Source organism: Stenella coeruleoalba (genome assembly GCF_951394435.1).
Source record: "Stenella coeruleoalba genome assembly, chromosome: X".
In the NCBI taxonomy this organism is placed as follows: domain Eukaryota; kingdom Metazoa; phylum Chordata; class Mammalia; order Artiodactyla; family Delphinidae; genus Stenella; species Stenella coeruleoalba.
In genome coordinates, this window is record NC_137152.1 from 88,464,658 (window position 1) to 88,485,235 (window position 20,578).

Genomic DNA, 20,578 nt, shown 5'->3' on the forward strand with positions numbered 1-20,578 from the left:
TGATTATATAGACTGAAAAGCACAGATGTGCCTATCTGTCTTTGAGGGGCTGTTTGGGATGAAAAAAATATATTTGGGCTATGCCTTGGCAAATATAGATTGCCTACCTTGAAGAGAGGAGAGATAGATCTATCCATATATATAGATATAGATAGATAAATAGATATATTAAATCTGTAAAGTGTGTGTATATGTATATATACATATGTGTATGTGTGTACACATACATGTACACATATACACATTTTAATTACAGATTTTAAGATGATCTCTGTTGTGGACACTTTCTAATGATAAAGGCAGTCTAACTAATACATTCCCACTGTGATATTCTTTTACACACAACTTCTTAGGTGCATCAAGTAAACTCAAGCTGTATAATGAACTCAATTGTCCACAAACATACAATCCATGAAGCTCGTGGCTTATGCACGTGACGTGGGAACTGCTTCCTACTCTGTGGCCCATCTGACTCCACTGATCCGTCCCCCATTTCCCCGTTGATCCTTGAGCAAGCATGGGTCCCAAAGTCTTATTACACTGCCCTTCTCTGTGGCAAGGGCGATTTGGTAAAGGAAGGAATCGGGGATGCAATCATTTGTCTAGTGTTCCTTTAAACCTTTGGCTTCTGGTTAGGCTGACAATACAATTTACTAATATATTCTTGACATTCAATCCATTCATCAATGCAGAAATGTTTGCTGTCTGTTCATTGGTGAATTTTCCATGTACTCATATTTATCTTCCCAGGGGTTAAAAATAAGTAAATAAAAAGGGAGTCATTTAAAGGGCAAGAGTAAGTGGCAAGAGAAGGAGACAAAAGAAAACTGTAACTGATTACCTGAAACCTTACTGAGTAGTCCCTTCTACTTGGGATTCACACGTTATCAGGATTGACATGAAAACTCAGGTTAAGTTCTACACCAGGGACTTCCCTGGTGGCCCAGTGATTAAGACCCTGTGCTTCCACTGCAGGGGGCACGGGTTCGAACCCTGGTCACGGAACTAAGGTCCCACATGCCACGCAGTATAAGCTCCACTTTTGGAGAATCAAGACTTGGGAGATATTAACTCTATTAAAAAGCCTCAAGTTTCTAGGCATAGTAACTTTAACCCAAACCCTCAGTTATCCCAACTGCTTTATTCTGAAAAATGCAGTCAATCCTACCATGGAGCAGAAAAATATATTTATAATGAAGTAGTAGAGATAACACTATTAAGAAAAAATGAGTCTCCACACAAATAACTTTCATGAACACATTTATTGCGAGTAGCTCTATGGAAAGGCAAGTCGGATATATATATAAACACTATACAGAGTTGCACGTTTGTCTCCCAAAACTGCAAATGAGATGTTTACAAAGAAAAAAGAATATAAGAGTATTTACAAAGGAAGACAAAGCCAGAGCAACTCAAAGCAGATCTGTGAAGCAGAAATAGCAAATGTAATGAACTGTTGGAACTGTAAAGTTTTAGATTTTACTGACCAAGTGACTATGTCTGATACCAAATGAAATGTAGACGTCACAAAAAATCGTTCCATCATTGGTTTTTCTTAACAGCAGCATAAACTGGTAGCTGGACGGTAAGTGATATATTGGTACACATATTCTAAAAAGATTCTTCCATCACAATACTGAATAAATTAGTTGTGTCTGTAAACTAAGAAGTAGCGTCAAAAGATTGCATATTTGTTATGCTGTACCTGTGACTATTTGTACCTGTTACTATTTGTACTGTTGTGTATGAGGTTTCCCATTCATTTATTCAGCAGTGTCACATCTGTGCTGTACCCTGTCTGCTGGCAGCCTCTGAACCTAATATGCAAATAAAGCAATACAGCATTTTCCCCCAAATAATCTTTTCATTCCACAATTCTGAACGATTATGACTTAACTTACTTGAAAATAAAATGGTGACAGAAGGCTTGAGAAAAGGCTGCCTAAAGACGCATTGTTACCATGATGAACAAAAGCCACACTGAATTCTTTGATTAGGTTGGAAAAAGAGAAGAGTCTGAAGGAACTGATGAAACTGATACCCTAGCAGTGACCAGTAACTGGAGTAGTGATTGGTACTGCAGCCTTATCCTCTCCTCAGCACCACTCACAAGGGAACAAACAGTAAAGAGCCCCCCCCCATCCCTTTGGTTGGTAGGCAAGGAAAAATCATAGAAGTCAACTCGGTTCTTCGGAAAAGTTAGTGTAGCAACACATGTACTATAAGCCTGCTTGAAGATAGAAGTACACGTTCAAAGACATCAAAACCAAGTGGCGAAAAACTTCTGGTAAATGTTATACTATTTCAAAGTTGCACATTAAATGCAAAGCAATTTTTTTAAACAGAGTTACGCACAACAGGTACATCTACAATCACATGTACACAAAAGGTGTGCACACACGTTAGCACTCACACAGTTATACAGACACTCACACCCATCTTTGATATGATGAGGTTTGCCAGTGATGGTACAAGTCGTGATTTGTGTGCCACCACGTAACAAAGCTCTAAGCAAGCTTCAAGACCTTTGTACCTATCCTCTGTGATCACCACCTGTTAGTGTCATGTTCTCAAAGGTCCAGGTTCCTAAAATCTTAATTCAGTTTCCATCAGAGGCAAGCAAAAACGGGAGGGGCGAGCTTGCTCTGATTCTTTTTTCTTTTTTTTTAATTTGGTACATCTTACATAGTCTCATTGTCCAAAGGGAAACAAGACCTTATAAGAGGTTCCTTTTGGCTTAAGTTTTAGTCAGAATATTGATTGATATGTATACGCTAATGTCTTGAATATGGGAAACTGATCTCTTTATAGGAGCCCTGGGCATAGGAGGGAAAGTATGTGTCAAGGAAAGAGCCAGAAAGAGGGGAAGAATGGAGGGTGAAAGGGGGAGGCCCAGAGTGGCAGAGAGGGTCTTTGTGAGGAAACGTTTTGAAGAACTTGGTTCTTTTAGGGGGAAAATGTAGGTTTTAAAATTTTTTTAAATTAATGAGTTTGGAAATCCTCAATTGATTTGCAAGCAGAACATCACAGTATTGTATAAGAAGAAACAGATCACCTGTTTCTCAGTTCTGCCTTTATAACATTGGAAATGTTCAATCACAGTATCAGTTTAGTTAACATTTAATGTGGACAGAATGTTGCAGTTTTGTTAATGAGCAAAACTGAGATAATCTGCCCTTTGGTGCTGCCTTTAAAATATTAGAAATGTCCCATCAAGGTATCAGTTCAGTTCATGTTTAATTCCTTGATCAAGAAAAGTTTTGTGTATATACTACTCAGAAAAAAAAGATTCCAGATCATACCTACCTTCTCAGGAACATACCTTTCTTCTTTATCTCCTCTTATTTCAAAGGTTTTCAACTTCAAAACTTAATCTAAGTATTATACATTAGTAAAATGGGTACTGGCCAAATTTACACATATGTAAATAACATTTTTTTTAAAAGAGGAAATGAGTTATGAGATGCTCACTTTTATAGTATTTGTTTCCTTTCAAAAAGACAGATTGGGGAGGGAAGCCAGAAAACAAAAAGAAAATACAGTGGGAATTTCTTAATTCAAAATCACTGGATCTATAAGGCAGCAGTACGAATGATCTGTTGTAGGATCATTCAACTGACAGCATCCACTTGTAGGCTTTTAGAAATTCAGGTTGCTTTCTATTCAGAAGCCTGTTATTTCTCTTTCTTTTAGGCAGATCTGGAGTAGACAAAGATGAAATTCCATAAGCATCACTTTTCTTCTAAAATGTGTTTTTGTGGCAATGTAATCACTCTAGGAAAAAAAATGACAGAATAAAAGTTACTTTCAGAATTAAAGTGTGAAGCGCTTTTACCCGCACCCTATTCTAAAACAAAACAAAACGAAATCGAACTAGTAGTTTTGGGGAGCCATATTGAGGAGACTGCCTTTGCACAGACATGCATAACGAAGCTGGCTGCCTGTGACGTTTGAAACGCCAGCACAAGCCCAGCAAAGGCGCAAGGGCAGTTACTCCTTTTGCCCCCAGGCTCCACTCTGACTTTTCTGGTGGACAGCAGCTTTGTCAATCAATGTGCGTGCACTGCTCTACTTTCTCCCAGTGGGGCCAGCAAGTGAGCCTGGCATTGGGCAAAGAGAAATTTTCTCTTCTCCTACATGCTTGATTATGCCTTCATCAAATTATGTGGCACGAGTCAAAGGCTTTAAGCATAGACTTGGTGCTAGTCTCCAGATTCAATCACTAAATTTTGTCTAAAAGAGCAAAATCACACCTGTAAAGGAGATATGACTGAAATCTCCATCTGTCTAACAGAAAGAAGTCTGGTATTACTCTCTTGGCCTTCTGCTTATTGAGAGGGTACATAATCGGGAGTGGGGCAGAGGAAGGGTGTCTGGTACATTGGAGAAGGTGCTGAACTGGAGAAGGGATGGGGATAAAATGGTCAGCAAATCGATTATGGGATGTGAGTGTTAATTTAAGATCAGGTCACATCAAAGAACCAAATATTCTATTTCATTATAGCCAATGTAAAAAAATCCATGGAACACACACACCCCGCCCCCGCCCTCCCCCAGAGTGGGCTTCAAGTACAAGATCTTGCATTAAACCAGCAGTATACGTTTTAACCATTCATTCTTTCATCAGAGGTTTTAAAAATGTAACAACTTGCCTCTGGATGAAGCATCAAAGCTCTCCATTCCCCTCCCACCTACTTATGGCTATTCATCGTGATTCATTGTATAGGGCCGTTCCTCCACATTAAAAGTTTTCTTTTTTTAAATTACACCTTAGATTAGTAAAGACATTAAGTTTTCTTGTCAGTAGTGGGCTTAGGAAACTTTAGATTCTATGTATCTATCAATTTTACACAGGATGAAAGGTGTGATAGCTAGAGGTTAACCACGACAGTACATACTAGCAACTCAGTTATCCACTGCAAAATTAGGCTAGACATTGTGGAATTTTGAAGCTCCTGTCAGCTAGAGGATTTTAACAGAAATTTAAGGTTAGAAAGATATTGCAGGGGCAATATCAAAACTAAATTAGGTATTTAGTTTTCTACTTTGTTTTAATATAAAAATATGTTCATATATAGTATACTGAATGGGCTTTAAAAGAGATTTCTTACTACCCTCTGTAATCTACTATATTTCACAGGTATTTTTTCTAGAAACATACAAACTAAGCTCCATCTAACTGCCCCATCAACATTACACTAAGCCTGAACTTAGGGGCATTTGTTGCTATTAGCGGTTTCTTTCGTCTTACTTTTTAAAAAAATGACAGGGGCTCTACTAAAAATTTGATTCATATTTCAACTGCTTTCCTATAACACCTACACACCGGCATTGAGTGAATGGTTGACAACATACTAAAACCTAGCAAATAATGGTGTGATTTCACGTTTACTTTACAAAATATATTTGTCAACTCTTGATTAGCCATGCTGGTAGAAAGGAATAATGCTATCCAAAACAAGATAATCCAAAAATAATTTAATTTGCTTTTGAAATGCATTATGGGAACTTGACCCACAGGTTTACCTTTATAATCCTGTTTTACTTAGGCCAATATTAAAATGAGCTTACATTCCCGGAGCACATTCCAAAGAACAGCGTAGGAAATAACCCAGAAGCTTGCTGGGTGGCAAAGGAAAGCAATTTGGGATTAAAACTCCAGCAAAAACAGTCTGCAAAATGAATCAAAGGGCTGACTGTCATATCTTAGTTCTGTTTCCTGTTCATTTTGATATCATTCCACCACCAGAAAGGTAAATGTCGATGCTTTTAAGAATGTGATCTGATTTTGATGGATTACTTCCACTTGAGATTGACAGGTTGTAAATAATTACTGTACCAGGTATTCTTACTTTCTGATTAACCAAAGATCTCTTTAATGACAAGTTAATTCCACCCCTTTTAATGGGAGGTATGCTCTTCAAGTAGTTTTTCTCCGTAAGGGAGAAAACTCAATGGACTCTGGATGGGTCAGAATATTTTCCTACTCTTGGCCCCCCAAATCTGGCAGGTATCATTTTCTTCTCAAAAACAAACGCAGTAAATGTTTCTGGTTCAATTTGTCTAACGATATAAACCTAAACATTAATCTTTAGTATACTAATAAAACACACATGACTTCAATATCCCTGGAAATGTGCAGGGTGAGCCAGGAAGGCAGTTTCTCCAGGGCATTCCAGGCCTCTTCACATGAATTGCAAACATGCCTCTATTACAGCCTGAAGTCCAACACAGCAGTGGTTCCCCTGCCCAGAGAAGCCCAAATGATAACGATATATCCAGTTAGCCTCTCATTCTCTTTCTATTCTCCTCAATCTCGTGGCCTCAGTTATATTTCTAACTCCAATCTTCCTAGAACTGAAAAAAAATTCAAGTTCTTTTGAAAATTTCTCACTGTTTATTAGTCAACATGCTAGCCATCCCCATGATCAACTGGTGATCACAAACAAGCAGGGGCAAACAAAGCATTGAAGACAAGCAAATGAAAGTAAATGAGGAGAAATGGAAGCATTTACCCCAAAGACGAGTGTATAGTAATACAGTTACATTATTTAGCTTAGCACTGCTTCTGGCTTATATACAGTTTTTTTCCCCCAATAAGAACAGATCATCACACCTTTCTGTGCCCTGTAAATATATGGGAGGATGACCCTCAAGAGCCTGATCAAAATCGAAGTGCTGTCCCTCAAGGGTGAAAACTAGCAATAATTGCTGCTAGTCTTTACAACACCAATCACAGCGGACTGTTGTCTCCTTTACAGATTAGAAGATCAAATATGCTTCTCCTCATGGCGGCAACGGTTTTGTGATGGAATACTCAAAAGAATCTGTTAAGGGAAATGGATGACGCTGGTAAACCTCCATCTCCTCTAAGGTCAGCTCAATTGTTTCACACCTGCCCTTCGCAGGCAGGCCCTGGACCACTTATGCATGTTCATTCCAGTCTTGATTATCTGGATACAAACTATCTGGGGATCAGCTACAGGATTTTCCTCGCAGGTCAGCTTCGCCACTACCTCCCAACACACACTTGGGCCACTTCACTCTGCTGCCTAGTTACTGCAGACTTAAAGAATGCAAGTTACTAGAACTCTAATATAGGCAGTCTCCGATTTACAAAAGAGACATATTCCAAGCCTCATTGTTTAGTTGAAGCTCAGAATAAATTATCCTACGGAAACAATGTTATAAATAAATGGCGGATAGGTTCCTAGGTTCACCCACACATGCCTGTATTAAACCTATGCAGGTCCTGAACTGGGAGAGGAACGATTTTGACTGCACCCAATGGTCACTTATCATTTCTGTGGGGAGATCTGTTTGAAGTTTCAATATGAGGCTCCAGGAAAAGATCTCTTCTAGCCATGGCAATAAGAATAGGGTCCCCTAAATTCAAGCAGCTAAAATAGCTGGGGGCAGGGTGGCAGGAGAAACTATGGTCAGAGCTGCAGCCACAACAAGGAGTCCTTCATAGGAGGTGGCAGGTTTGCGTGTGAGGACAGTGTTGATATGCCTTCCAGACCAGAGGCACAACTTATGAAGAGGCAGGAGTTAAACACCACACTTATTGGTCAGACCTTCAAGGGCACCGTGGGTGCACACGTGAATCATTTTCAAGGTGAATTTAGAGGTAGTCTTCGTGGATATTCTCTCTGAGTTTCAAGTCTACAAGTAGCAAATTAGTAATCATAGAGAGGCCAATTATATAAATTGTGAAAACTAGCTCAAGTGACTACAGTTTATGGGGAATTGGATATTCAGTAAATCCAGAAGGTCTGGCTAGCATCAGACATATTGTGGTCAACCCAACCAGAAAACGGCTTTAAACACCAGCCCAGCTGCCTCTGTGCCAACAAGTGAGAGCAGGGCAGGCAGCACAGCCCAGGACCTGCAGAACAAGAAGGCCACAAGGAAGGCTGTTCCTGCGAGCTAAGCGCAAGCAGCCTGTGAACTAGGAGTGGCAACATCTGGGGAAAGAAATCCTCCCTCTGGGGGCCTCGAGGGACTCCCAGAGCAGCCTCACCTTTACAGCTAGAGAGAGACCAGGAAAGGCATGTTTTCCTGAAATTAGGGACACAAGTTTGGCAAAGGGCACAGGAGGGTAAGACTCACATAATGCAATCAATGCAACCCTAACCAATAAGAAAGGGCACGTCAGGAAGCTAGGGAAAAAATAGCAATAATTTTCTCATTTCAATAAATAAATATTTAACTACATATTTTCCATTAATTCTAAAAGGAATTAAGTCCTCAGTCAGAAATTGTAAGGTACCCTGTACAAGAATGCAAATTTAAACTAGGATAGAGGTCTACATTAAAGAAAATCTTTAAAAATTCTTAGTTCTCAAGTGTGCAGCCCAACATTTTCAAAAGAAGATGGAAATCTAAGACCTGTTGCTGCACAACCAATAACCAATGCAGAATTGCTAGAGAACGTATTTTCATTTCATGTGGTGAGTGCATTATCTTGGCAATTTTATCAATAGCTTTAAAATTAGCAATCTAATAGTTGTGGTAAAAACTGAGTGTGCTGTAATGTATTCATTTCATGATTATAAAAGGTAGCCTTTTTCATCTCTCATTTCTCACTCAGGACCAAGCAGTACTTTCCAGTAAATGATCCTCACCATCTTTGAGCCTGGCAGCACCTCTGAGACAAAACATACTGCAGGCTTTAATTAAGCATTTGACAAAAGCTATTTTCCAATACTGCCAATAAAATGTCTGAGCTATTTGAGCTATTTTTACATAGTCTTAAAGCATTTTCAAAAAAGTGCTAAACAAAATGAATTTAAAAACGGATTTTTTGGTCCCAAGGAGAGGATTTGATTTTCAAGGCTTCTGAAGTCTACTTTCCTGACTGCCAAAAGCAAATTTGCTTTTTAAACAAATGAAGAGCATCTCTTTCTTACAGTGCTTTTGCTTCCACCTGTCTCATTTTATTCTGTTTTTTCCCACCATGATGGTGCAGATTAAAATATCAGATTTTATACATATGGAAAAAATGGAATTGAAAGACTTTTGGCCATAACTGGCAAATGTCAACGGATTATTCGGAAAACCACACATAGGTGACTTCAGTTAAGGAAAGGACCATTACTGGAAGTTTACTGAATGTACCCCTTTCATTCCTTTCAGTGTTTCCATGGGATCCAAGTAGATACACACACTATTTGTGTTTGAGAGGTAAAGATGAGCAAACTCCTCCCCCAGACTGAAAACCTTCGATTCCAGTACAGGTCAAATTCTTTTCTTCTAAAGCTATGGCAAACAGTTCAATGTAATGAAAATGACCCAAGCTCTGGTGGATGGCTCACAGTTATAACACTCCGAATGAATTACTTACAACGAGATTGGATACTATCAAATTCAAGAAGACTTTAAATTTTCCCAATCCTTGCCTGTATAATAATCTTTCATCAACAGGAAAATAACATATTGAACATCTGATGAAAGGGCAGTGTGGTGTTCTGGGTGGAGCACTGGACTTGAAATCAGATGTATGGGTTTGATTTTCTGCTCTGCCACTTACCTCTTTGACCAGGGGGAAATTCTTAACACCAGCTTCAGTTCCAGTACCTACTGTCCCCCAGTAAAATAATGAATGTAAATATGCTTTGCAAATTATAAGGCAGTAGGCAACTGTAAGGCATTTCCTCCATCAACAAGCTGACAATTTAACAACAATTCCTTTTAAATCACATACAATATTCCTGATTTCTCCCTACACCGGTTATCCTCATCTATTCCAACATGAAGACTTGGGGGGATCACTCGAAGAAGTCCAAGTTTGTTCCCCAAACAATTCCCTGCCAATGACTGAAGTGTTTTGGTTCATATTTGGTAATTAGGGGGAGGAAAAGAAAGCAAGAGGTCTTATTCGAGTTTTGATGCATGTGTGATATTCAAGTCCCAGTCCTTGTTTAAAGAAGGTCTTTTGCTAGTGAATGGCCAAAATTTTTACCTGGGAAGCATCACTCTTAAAAATGGAATGAATGCACATGGATAATGATTGCCAATAACTTTAGTTAACTTTAACTGAATGAAATCTTTAATTGTTATAAGTCAAATATATCTGCTCCAAATGACTGTCCAGTTGTGTTTTTTTTGGTGGGGATGAATGTTGCCTAAAATAAGTGACCCATCCATGGTGACTGACATATCTCTGCTATATGGAGATTTTATTCTAGTAACGTATAATAAATAAGTCCAATACAACAAAAAATTTGCTCTCAAGCACCTATAATTTATAGCAAGAGGAGTTGGCAGTAGTACACTGCAAAGAAGCTTATATCTCCTTCATGTTAATAACACTGTCTACAATTTCAAAAGGTAATTACTACAGATTTTTTTTTTTTTGCTTTTTCATACCAGGTGCTGTTATAACTTTACTAATTTGGCTGGCCAATTCTCTCACCTCTCTTAGAGCTGCTCTTATCTTCCCATCTCTGGAATGGAAAAATCAGTGAATTTTTTTAACCTTAAGTCATTTCAAACTATGAATTCTATATCAGATACAGCAGTAAAAGAGGCAAAAATGCATTCGTGGGTCAGGAGTCACACTAAACCATATAAGAAACTGCATTCTCCTCCTAAATGCTAATACTTATAACCCATGTGTTTAAAATCTGAAGACTTCACACTTCTTAAATTATTTCATTTATAAAAAAGTCAAGTCCAGGTTATACTTCTGTGTGCTTCTTTCTAACTGACTTGAACAAATGGCTTTGAAGTCCTTACTTATATGCAATGTGACTTGTAGGTAAATGAGATTATATATTAATTTTGTGTTATATGAAAAAAGTTGTCTCACTGCCTTACGGGCTCCCTTCATTTCGCTCAAGTTATAAACAGATCCCAACTATGAAGATCCCAACTCTGAACAAGCATGTAAGCCATTTTAAGTGAAAGTAATGACTAACTGAAAAGTGGGATTTGGGGACACAGAACTTTAATTTAGCTTTGTGTTTCTAAAGGTGATAATAATAAGAACAGTAACAACAATGGTAATAGTAGTATAACAATTCATGTATAACACCTACTATGTGCCAGGAACTGTTCTAAGCATTTGCCATAGATTAAAATTACTCTGGGAGATATCTAACTCCTAATGAAGAGACTGTGCCTTTGCTCCTTTGTCAAAGCATAATTGTTATTTTCTAAGATGATCTTTTTTTAAATGTTAGATAGGAAGGTGAAGAGAGATCAGAAATGGGTGAAAATTATTCTATAGCTTTATAGAATCAGAATTAGCCAGCTTGTTCTTAACCCTTCACAGACAACATTCTACCATATCAATTTACATAAAGATGGTAGCGAAAGTAATTTCCTGCAATGAGTTCTTTCTACATATCCTCCCTTTTATATATCTCAGCAAATCACGTGCTTTAATCAGTCTCAGGACCAATCATTTTGGCAAGAAGCTAAGTCATCTGTTGAAATTGTCGAAACTTCAATGTTTGTTAATCCAATGACAAAATTAAAATATCTTACACTTGTAAAGTGCTTTAAAGGTCCAAAGTGCTTCCACATTCACTCTCTTGTTTTAACCTAACCACCTACCTCCCTGTGAGATACAGCCTCCTTGCTGTAGTTACTCAATAAAGTTAGGAATTTCCTCAATGAACAACACATTTAGAGAACATTAAGCCTCCAGAATAGCTACGAAGTCATTTGAAGTTATTCATAAATCAGTAACTTATGCTAAGATAATGTTAATTATTTTAGAATCTAGATAATATTTGGGAAGACAGGGTTTATTTAAGGAACAAGAAATTTTCACTAATTTTCATCTTTGCTTAAACAAAGAGTAGTGGAAAGTATAGACAAACCTCTATGAAAACCTGTCCTTTCCAAAGTACCACAGGGACATAGACGGCTATGGAACACCCACATCAATATCATAAATGGTGTCTTCAGCAGTTAGGTTCAAACAGTAGCTTAAGACCAATTTCCAGGTGTACTTTACAGAATAAAATAGATCTGTTCTTGAAAAGCTGGTTATGAATTAAATTCTTGGAAATAGATCTGTATATTTTAAGTGCATGGTTCTAGTAGTAGTGGTGATTGTGTGTGTGTGCCTGCACGTGTACGTGTGTGTGTGTTGGGGGAAGCTCACAATTTAAAGGAGATCTGAATTGAATCCTTTGGCAAGCCAAAGCATCCTTTGGTCGTTTTAATGATCACTCTTTAATGTGTCCGTGCTGCAAACGTGAGTTTTTGTATGGCAAGTTTTCTAAAGCAGGGGGAGAAAGGGGAGGGGGCCTACACCTGCACTAAATAGGGAGCTTGTTAGGTGACTGCTGTGATCAGTCCCCAACTTGTTCTGCCTGATCAAGCACAGTGGGCAGAGATCCAATCACAAAAGCATTCCACAAAGCAAGCAAAGCAAAAATCTTCACTAAACTGACTACTGGAATGAAAACTGCTGGGGTCCATCCCTTCTCTTCCCTGGAAAAGCAGCACATTCTGGTAAAGAGGGAAGGCAGTTGAGACTATGGAGACATCATCTTCCAAAATCATTTCTTGAGAATGTCTCCAGACACCCTGATAACAACATTGCACGATGTACACGGCAGATTTACTCGAAGTCTTATTTCCAAGATCCTATCCTCTCTTACTTCTTCCTTTGGAAAAGTAACCCTTTAAAAAAAACTTCCACTCTTCCAGGGTAGGCTGCCCCTGGGGTCAGGTCTTCCTCCAGCCCTTATTATCTTGCTTACTGAATTGCCCAGAAGACGCACCAATTAGATGTTTTAAATGCTTTCTAAACCTTTCAAACAATATTCATACCCATTATAGTGTTGTCACCATACCCTCTTTGGGGGGAGTTACATGAAGAAAATGAGGCACAGCAGAGGTGACTTGCCTGTCACTGTTAGTGACAAAGAAAAGGAATGCTCAAGGTTTCTGGCAACTTATCCTGTGTAGAAACTAAGCAAATCAACACAAAAACACATTCCAGAGCCAAATACCCTCTTCTTTCAATCACCTGTTGTTCTGGATTATTTACCTTTTGTTCCCTCCAGACGTTCATGCTAACAGTTGAGATTTAACTTTCTTGGTAAATCACAGCAAACCAGCATAACAATGACTGCTTTTTAAGAAAGTAACTTTCGGAAGGAGAATGTCATCAACCCCCAAAGGTTAACAGTTGATTATTACTGCTCAATATTCGGGGCTCTTATTAAATTTCCTGCAATTAAATATGGTCATTTGTAGAAAAGCAGCTTTCACTTGTTGATCTGAAAATGAGTTGATGGGATTCAATTTACGATGTCCTGTTTGTATAACTCACTAAGCGTTAGGGAAGGATATCTGAAAGCATCCTCATGCTACATATCCTTAAGTTTGAACTACTCCTAAAATGTAGAACCAATGTTTAAATGATAATCGGTTCTTTCCGGGTAAAGAAACTTATCATTAGATTAAAACAAGTTTTTGCAACGATCACAAGGTATTGCATGATTAAAACTGAATTCTACTTTCCATGCTAAATAAGCACCAGTGAATGAAATGTTAGCTCACATTTTCCTAACAATGCAGACAGAGTAGTGCATCGATCGATTCATTAAGCAATAACCATTAACTTCAGGGAAATGAATTCTAAACTCACCAACCTCTTTGGGGAGAGTCGAACTTCTCGTTGTCAGGTCTGGCAAAGTCCATTCTCACGTACGTGTCGTCGTCGTCAGAATCTTCTTGCTCTGGGGGTCTCGGCGCCCGGCCGCGGCCAGGTGATGGAGGGGGAGCGGCGGCTGCAGCGGCAGCCCCGCCGGCTCTGTTACCTCCCGCAAGGTCTGCCGATGGGTTTTGGGCTCTGGGGTTCGAGCCACCCGCAACGTCTTGGGCCGCTCTTACCACTTCGGCACCAGCAGCATTAGCAGCAGGTTGGAACCGGCGGACGGAGGCGGAGTCAGATCCCGCGGCGGCCTCGAGGCCCGCGGCGGCAGCGCCGCTGCCCGGGGCAGCGACCAGGGTGGAGGCGGCGGCTAAAGCCCGGCTCACGGCTACGGTTGGCGCGGTTGCCGCGGCCGCGGCTAAAGAGGCGGAGAGGTCTCTCTCGAGGCTGTCGGTCGGGAAAGCAGAGACGGCGGCTCTGGCAGCTGCAAAGAAACTTTGCGAACGGCTTTGTGGGCGTCTTCTCTCGAGCTCTTCTTCCAGCAGCAGCCTCGCTACAGGTGGTGGTTCAGAGCAGCGGCTCGGGGAGAGAGAAATGTCCATACAGCACTCAGAAAATGGGTCGACCACGTAGATGCGACCTGTTTCAGCATCGTAGCGAATGGCACTGTCAGCAAAAGGCACGGCTGGTGTCATTGCTGGGTTGAAAATCACTTCAATGTAGTCACCTTCTTCCTCATTAGCACTGTTACCTGTAGCACTGGGAGGAAGAGGCGGAAGTGGCCACCTAGCACCGTCCAGAGAGAAGGGGTTGGCACCTGGAATAGCTCTTAAAAGATCTGAGAGGTCGTTTGCTGGATTTGGAAATGGCACTCCGAACTCAACATTCACGTAATTCGAAAAGGCGAACTGTCTGGGGTCGGCAATTATGCCCCACAAACCCGGCAGTCTTTGAATACAGGGAGCTGGCATATTGCTACCTCTTTTAGCGAAGTCAATCTTGATGTAGCCACTAGTGCTGTCGGCTTCTTTCTGCTCATGTGTGGGCTTTTGTGGTTTTGGCTTGATTTTATTCCCTTTTGTAATAAAAGGAAGTCGATTAGGTCTCTTAGTCTTGTTCTTGGGGGGCCCATCACCTGAACGCTTGTTAGGTGATCCCTCATCTCTAGGCTTTGAGAATGACCCCTCAACTGAAGGCTTTGAAGTTACATCTTTGGGGCCTCTGTTAGATGAGGCTTCTTTGTCTAGGCCCTTCCCCAGGAATTTTCCAGGTAACATTGGTACATACTCACTGTGGTCACTCTGCCCCAATGGGGAGCTCCGAAAAGCGTTTGGCAGAGAGAAGTAGGAGCTCCAACTTTTGGAGGAAGAGCCTCCCTGAGGATTTCTGGGGTTTTTTGGAATTGCACCAGCTCCAGGAGCCATAAACATGTAGTCACTGTCACTGTCATTGTCCTTTGAGTCATCCTCTTTGTCAGGATCAGGTGCTTTTGCAGGACTTGGTGCAGGTGGTGGGCTCACCCTGGGAAACATCATCATGTACCCTCTTGAATCTTCGAAAGGTGATCGAGAGTGGCGCTTCTTTGACACAGAGACATTTTGAGGAGCCATTGGCATATAATCGCTGGAGCTTGAGAGAGGGGCAGCCACCCCTGGCCTCATTGGCACGTATGGGTCATCCTCATCTTCATCAAAAGCTCTGGCCCTGTGGGGACCCCGAGCTGCACCTTCTGGGGTCTCTGCGTCTTTAACTTCTTTGGCTTCTTTGCGTTCTTTTGTGGCTCCTCTGTCAGCACAAAAATAAAGTCGGAACCTTCCCCCAGACTTTCCTTTTCCACCAGTTGCTGCAGCTGGCGGGGGTGGAGGCGGTGAAGGTGGTGGCATTTGCTGTTGCTTGCTTTGAGTTAATTTGCCAAAGTAGGATCTTTTCTTCAGAGATTTCCCATGGTCACCATTGCCTTCGGAGCCTTTCCCACTTCCTGAGCCTTTGCTCCCTCCAGAGTTCCTGCCCCTGCCTGAGCCATGGCCATCTCCGGGTCCTTGGCCACGGCCTGAGCCGTGCCCACCTCCAGCTCCCTGGCCACTGCCTGAGCCATGCCCACCTGAGGTGCCCTGGCCATCTCCTGAGCACTGGTTTCCTCCTGCACCCTGGCCCCCAGAGCCCTGGCCACTTGAGCCCTGGCTGCCACTTGAGCCCTGGCCACCTCCGGAGCCGTGCCCCCTGCCCGAGCACTGGCTTCCTCCAGAGCTCTGGCTACTGGAACCTTGGCCACTTGAACCCTGTCCACCTCCTGAGCCCCGGCCATTTCCAGAGCCCCAATTGTTCATGGGCATATAGTCGCCTCCGTTTCCTTCCTGGTCCTCTTTTCCCTGAGGATTGCCTTCTTCCCCAGAGTTGCCAGAGCCGGAACCAGGTGCTTCAGAAGACAGGCAAGCTCCCTCGCTGGGGGCTTCTGCAGGGTGCGGGCCACGCACGGGGCTGGGTGCTACACGGCGAAAAAAGCTGGCTGGCACTGAAATCGCTCTCCTGGATCTCCGCGCTCTGGGCAGGTGCAGTCTTCCTCGCCTGGAGGGGGGCACAGGCTCACTGGGTGTTATGTAGCGCCTGGCGAGGAGCATCTCGTCTTCCCCATCACCGATGGCCCTGAGGTGGCAAAACTGCTCAAAGCGGGACCTTCTGAGCCAGCCGCCGGGCTCGAGCGGCAGCATGTCCAGGTGCCTCCTAGTGGACAGCAGGGTTAACAGGTGGGCGCCGATACTGATGCTGTAGCTGCGGCAGCGGGCTCTGTATTCGTCTGCACACAAGGCTCTCATCTTCTCCAAAAACAGCTCGTGCATGTTTTGGGCCACCACACAGTCATCGACCTGCATCCAGAGCTCCCCCGGACCGATGACGGTGGACCTGCCGACTTCCAAGAAAAAATACTGCTCCGAGTGCCCGCAGCGACGGATGCTCAGGAGCTGGACGACCACGCTGGCCACTTCGGTATTTAGCCTCACAAACACAACCTCCTCGTCGGTAAGACAGAGCCGGAACACGCCGCTCAGCTCTTTTCTGTGCCCCAGCCCCCTGGGTTTGACTATTACCTGCCACACATCTTTGTAGAAGGGTGGCTCCGCCGCCGCTGCAGCCGCCAGTGCGGCCGGCTCTCCATCCGGCTGCGCGCCGGGCGTGCCGCAGCGGCGGCGCTTGCTCTCGAGGATGAGGCGGCTGAGCAGCAAGTACCAGCTCTCTTGCTCCGACTCGTTCTCGGCCACCATCGCGAAGTACTCGTCCTGGGTGAAAAGAGCGATGAGGTGTCGGTACCTTGCGTCGGCTCGCTGGCTCACCGAGAAGCACTGGTACAGGGTGATCACGCGCCGCGGTGGGATGAGCGCGGGGACCGCGGCGCCAGAGGCAGCCGCCGCTGCTGCAGCCGCCGCGGCGCGGACACTGTGCCGGAACTTCCTGGCATTTTCGTAGTATTCCAGTCGAGCTGGGGCGTCGGCGGTCTCCAGTTTGAGCACGAAGTAGCGCCTGTGGCCATGCTTCTGCTTCCGCAGGTAGCCGCGTTTGCAGACTTCGTCCCCGACGGGGAGGTCCTCCTCATCGGACTCGGAGTCTGACCGGGAGCCTGTGGCCGTGGAGAGCCACATGGCTCCCGGACAAGACGACCCGGTCCCAATGAGTGCGGTCGGGGTTCCCGAGGAAAGAAGTGGGGTGGGCGCCACCGCAGCTAGAGCTGCCGCTGTTGCCGCTGCTGCAGCTCGCAGTCTCCTTGTCGCTTGGTCGCGAGCGAAGGAGCAACTCGCCATGGTGATGCACGATGGTTTTAAGGTGAGCGGGCGGAGGGGGGGGGGCTCGGGGAAGCGAGGGTTGGGGGAAGAGGCCGTTTACCCCTGTCCGCCCGCCCGCCCGCCTCGGCCCGCGCCCCCGCCCACTCCACTCGAAGCGCGCGGCGGCGGGCAAAACAACACGTGACCGCTGCCTCACGCGGCGGCCGCTGTGGCTCCGGCTACCAACACAGTGGAGGGGCGCGAGCGGCCGCCAGCAGAGGTGTGCGAGGGAGGGGGCAGTGGGCCCGAGAGGCGGGGCCACCTCCTATCCCGCCTAGACCCTCTTGGAGAATCTTCCGGCCTCTGGGCCTCGGGAGGACCGACGGGAGGAGGAGGGGCTCTCTCGCCACGCAGGTCCTCACGAGGAGTCCACGGAGGCACGGGCGTGGTAGGCGGGGTTTGGAGGGAGAAGTTCGAGAGACGCGGGAGAGCGGGCCGCGACGGGGGCAAGAGCACGGTTGGCTGGAGGGGGCGCTAGGTGGCGGGAGGAGGCGGAGCCTCCGCAGCTGTCTTGGGCGGTGCAGGGGAGAAGAGCTGGCAAGGTTCCGGGACGGTTTGTTTGTTTATTTGGGAAGCCGAAGCCAGGTGAAACTGTTACAAGGTTTTCATTGGATGGGATGGGAGCCAATGGGAGTGTCTGGCAGGGAGGCGGCCTCGAATTAATTAGTTTGGGGGGCAGGAAGGGAGCTGAGGGGCGTGGAGGAGTGGCTTGCGTCCCGTAGTGGGCTCCGCTGTCTGGTTGTCGCGCGTTCGGCGGTAAACAACCCTCTGCGAGTAGCTATTAATGGTAGTGATAAACTCATGCAAATCCCCAAGCCACGGTGACCCGGGACCGAGCCGGGCGCCCTCTCTTTTTCTTCCCGTCCCTCACATAAATTCTCTCTTTCTGTCACAGTCTGGTCCACTAGTTGCTGCCGCGCACGGCGAGCCGACAGTCTCGGGAGAAAGCGTGGGCACCCCCTGGAAACGTGTTAACCACCAGGGCACTCAGACCTGCCGCCCACTGCGCTGCAGGCACTCGCGAGCTCGCTTCATCCCTGACAAAAGCCCGCGAGTCTGAGGCACACAGATAACATCGATGCGCTCAAAATGAACCTAATCTTTCATCAGGGCGCGTCTGTAGCCCACGAGACGCAGGTTGGCAAAAGATGGTGTTTCTGGCTATTAGATTAATGCTGACTATGAAAGCACAAATTTGGGGGCCTGCAAAACAGCCATGACGAAAAAAAAATCGGACTCGATTCTTACTCAAATACACCAGTGTTGAGCTGTCGTGATATTTTCCCGTGGGAGATGCTTTGAAAGGCGTCTTTAAGAGAATTTCAAAATAATATTAAGTTTCCCTTTCCTTGATCGAGACCGAAAAACTTTAGAAAAAGAATAGCTCATACCTAGAACAAAGGATCATACTGAACACATATCCTAGAATATATTTCACATCCCTTGCGTCGAGAAAAGAAGATTTTTGCTGAATCTCAGTCTACAACTTGACACCTCAAAAATAAGAACTACTGCCTCCTCTGTTTCTGGAAAAACTGCTGGAGTGTAAGTGCAACCTGAAGTGTTTCTCAATTCCTCTCTCTCTCTCTCTCTCTCCTACTAGGATTTCAGCTTCCTAACTGTGGAGATGGGTCCATGTTACATTAAAATGTTAAAGGGGTGACCACAATTGCAAAGAGGGATTTTGGAGGGGGAGGGTGGGACGTGGTATTTCTAAAAGAATGGAATGTCAGTTCACCTTTGCCCTTGGGTAGATGCTGCAAAGCGTATTATTCATAAAATCTAACAGTAAACCAAGCAATGTATACATCATAAAAATAACCCCCAACCCTGCCCTCTTAAGAATTTGTTCTCTGTTAGTAACAGAATAAACACATTTGGATGAATGACTCCTTTTTGATGTTCCCATTTTGGGAGAAAAGAAATTGGTTTTGGCTGTCTCCAAAATATTAGAAATAACCATTAACATTCCCTCTGCTGCCACCGGTTTATAAGCACAGTATATCCACAGGTGCTAGGAGCAGCCGTGATTTCTGAAAGGGGCTAGAGGTAGAAGGAGTGTGGATGCTGACAGAGCTCTGACTGCAGCTGCTACCCACGTTTCAGCTGCTTGGTCACATATATAGAAGATTCCCTACTCCTATAACCAAAATGAAAATGATTAAAATCATTTGAGATTTTTATGATAGATGTTATAATGTTTCATAAGCCTTTCCAAGCACTGGGTTTTGCTTTAGATAGAAATGTTTTGAAAACAAGGCAATGCATTTGAAAGTGCTCTGAGTAAAAACTTGACATTTAAAAATGTATGGGAAAACATTAAACTGCATGTTGAATAAAATTTTGAAAATACTGAGAATAATAGATTTTTAAATCCTCATGTCTTTATAGAATTTTATCATAGAGTGGTAGGCTTACAATGTATAGAATATTGTATCTTGTTCTTTTCACTTAACATTACATGATAACATTTGCCCATATTATTATAGATCAACCTAAACATTATTTAAAATGCAGCAAACTATTCTAGGCAGCTGTATATTAATGTACTTAATCATCCCTCTGTTCGAGGTATTTAGGTGGTTTTCTTTTTTTTAATATTATAAATAATGCCGCAATGAACATCTTGGACCTATAGATTTTTTTTTTAATGTTGAGAATTATTCTCCTGGGGTAGAAACTGAGGAGTGGAATTACTGGGTTAAAATATATGAACTTCTATCTGATGCATTATTTTTCAAAAATATTTTATCAGTTTACCCTGTCACCACACTGATTGCCAGAATTGTATATTGTTATTTTTTTAAAATCACTGATAAGATGGGTTAAATGGTATTCCACTGTTTTTTTAATTTGCATTTTTTTTTACTAGTGAGATTAGAAAAAAAAAAACCTTTTACATATATTTGCGGACAATAGTGTTATCTTCTTTAAAGTGTCTTTTTGTGTCCTTTGCCTTACCTGTTGGGTTCTCAGTGTTTTGGGGGTGGGTTTTTTTGTCTTATTATGTGTGACTTGTTTACATAATAAAGATATTAAAACCTTGTCATATTTGTTGCAAGTTTTTTCCTAGTCTGTTGATGAGAAATATCACTTTTAAGCTAGATTCTCTTCTGTTTTGAAAGATGTGTAAATTTGGCAC

The 20,578-nt window shown here is 43.3% G+C and overlaps 1 protein-coding gene and 1 long non-coding RNA gene across 2 annotated transcripts in view; one reads left to right on the forward strand and one right to left on the reverse strand.

The window, feature by feature from the left end:
* Window positions 1-1,272: 1,272 nt before the first annotated feature.
* IRS4 (insulin receptor substrate 4) lies at window positions 1,273-17,432 on the reverse strand. Its single transcript, XM_079910023.1, has 2 exons — window positions 13,620-17,432; window positions 1,273-3,774 (listed from the first exon to the last, which is right to left on the reverse strand). Exons 1-2 carry the CDS (start codon window positions 17,413-17,415, stop codon window positions 3,770-3,772), a joined length of 3,801 nt encoding a protein of 1,266 aa, XP_079766149.1. The 5' UTR covers window positions 17,416-17,432; the 3' UTR covers window positions 1,273-3,769.
* A 517-nt stretch (window positions 17,433-17,949) lies between these two features.
* LOC307180021 overlaps window positions 17,950-20,578 on the forward strand; it is a 71,366-nt gene continuing 68,737 nt past the window's right edge. The window contains exons 1-2 of the long non-coding RNA XR_013825652.1: window positions 17,950-18,021; window positions 18,332-18,981. This is a non-coding gene — a long non-coding RNA (uncharacterized lncRNA). The remainder of the gene's footprint in view (window positions 18,022-18,331; window positions 18,982-20,578) is intronic.

Bases quoted from the DNA above. Each gene is read 5' to 3' on its own strand.
- IRS4 (XM_079910023.1), bottom strand. From the start codon at position 17,415: ATGGCGAGTTGCTCCTTCGCTCGCGACCAAGCGACAAGGAGACTGCGA.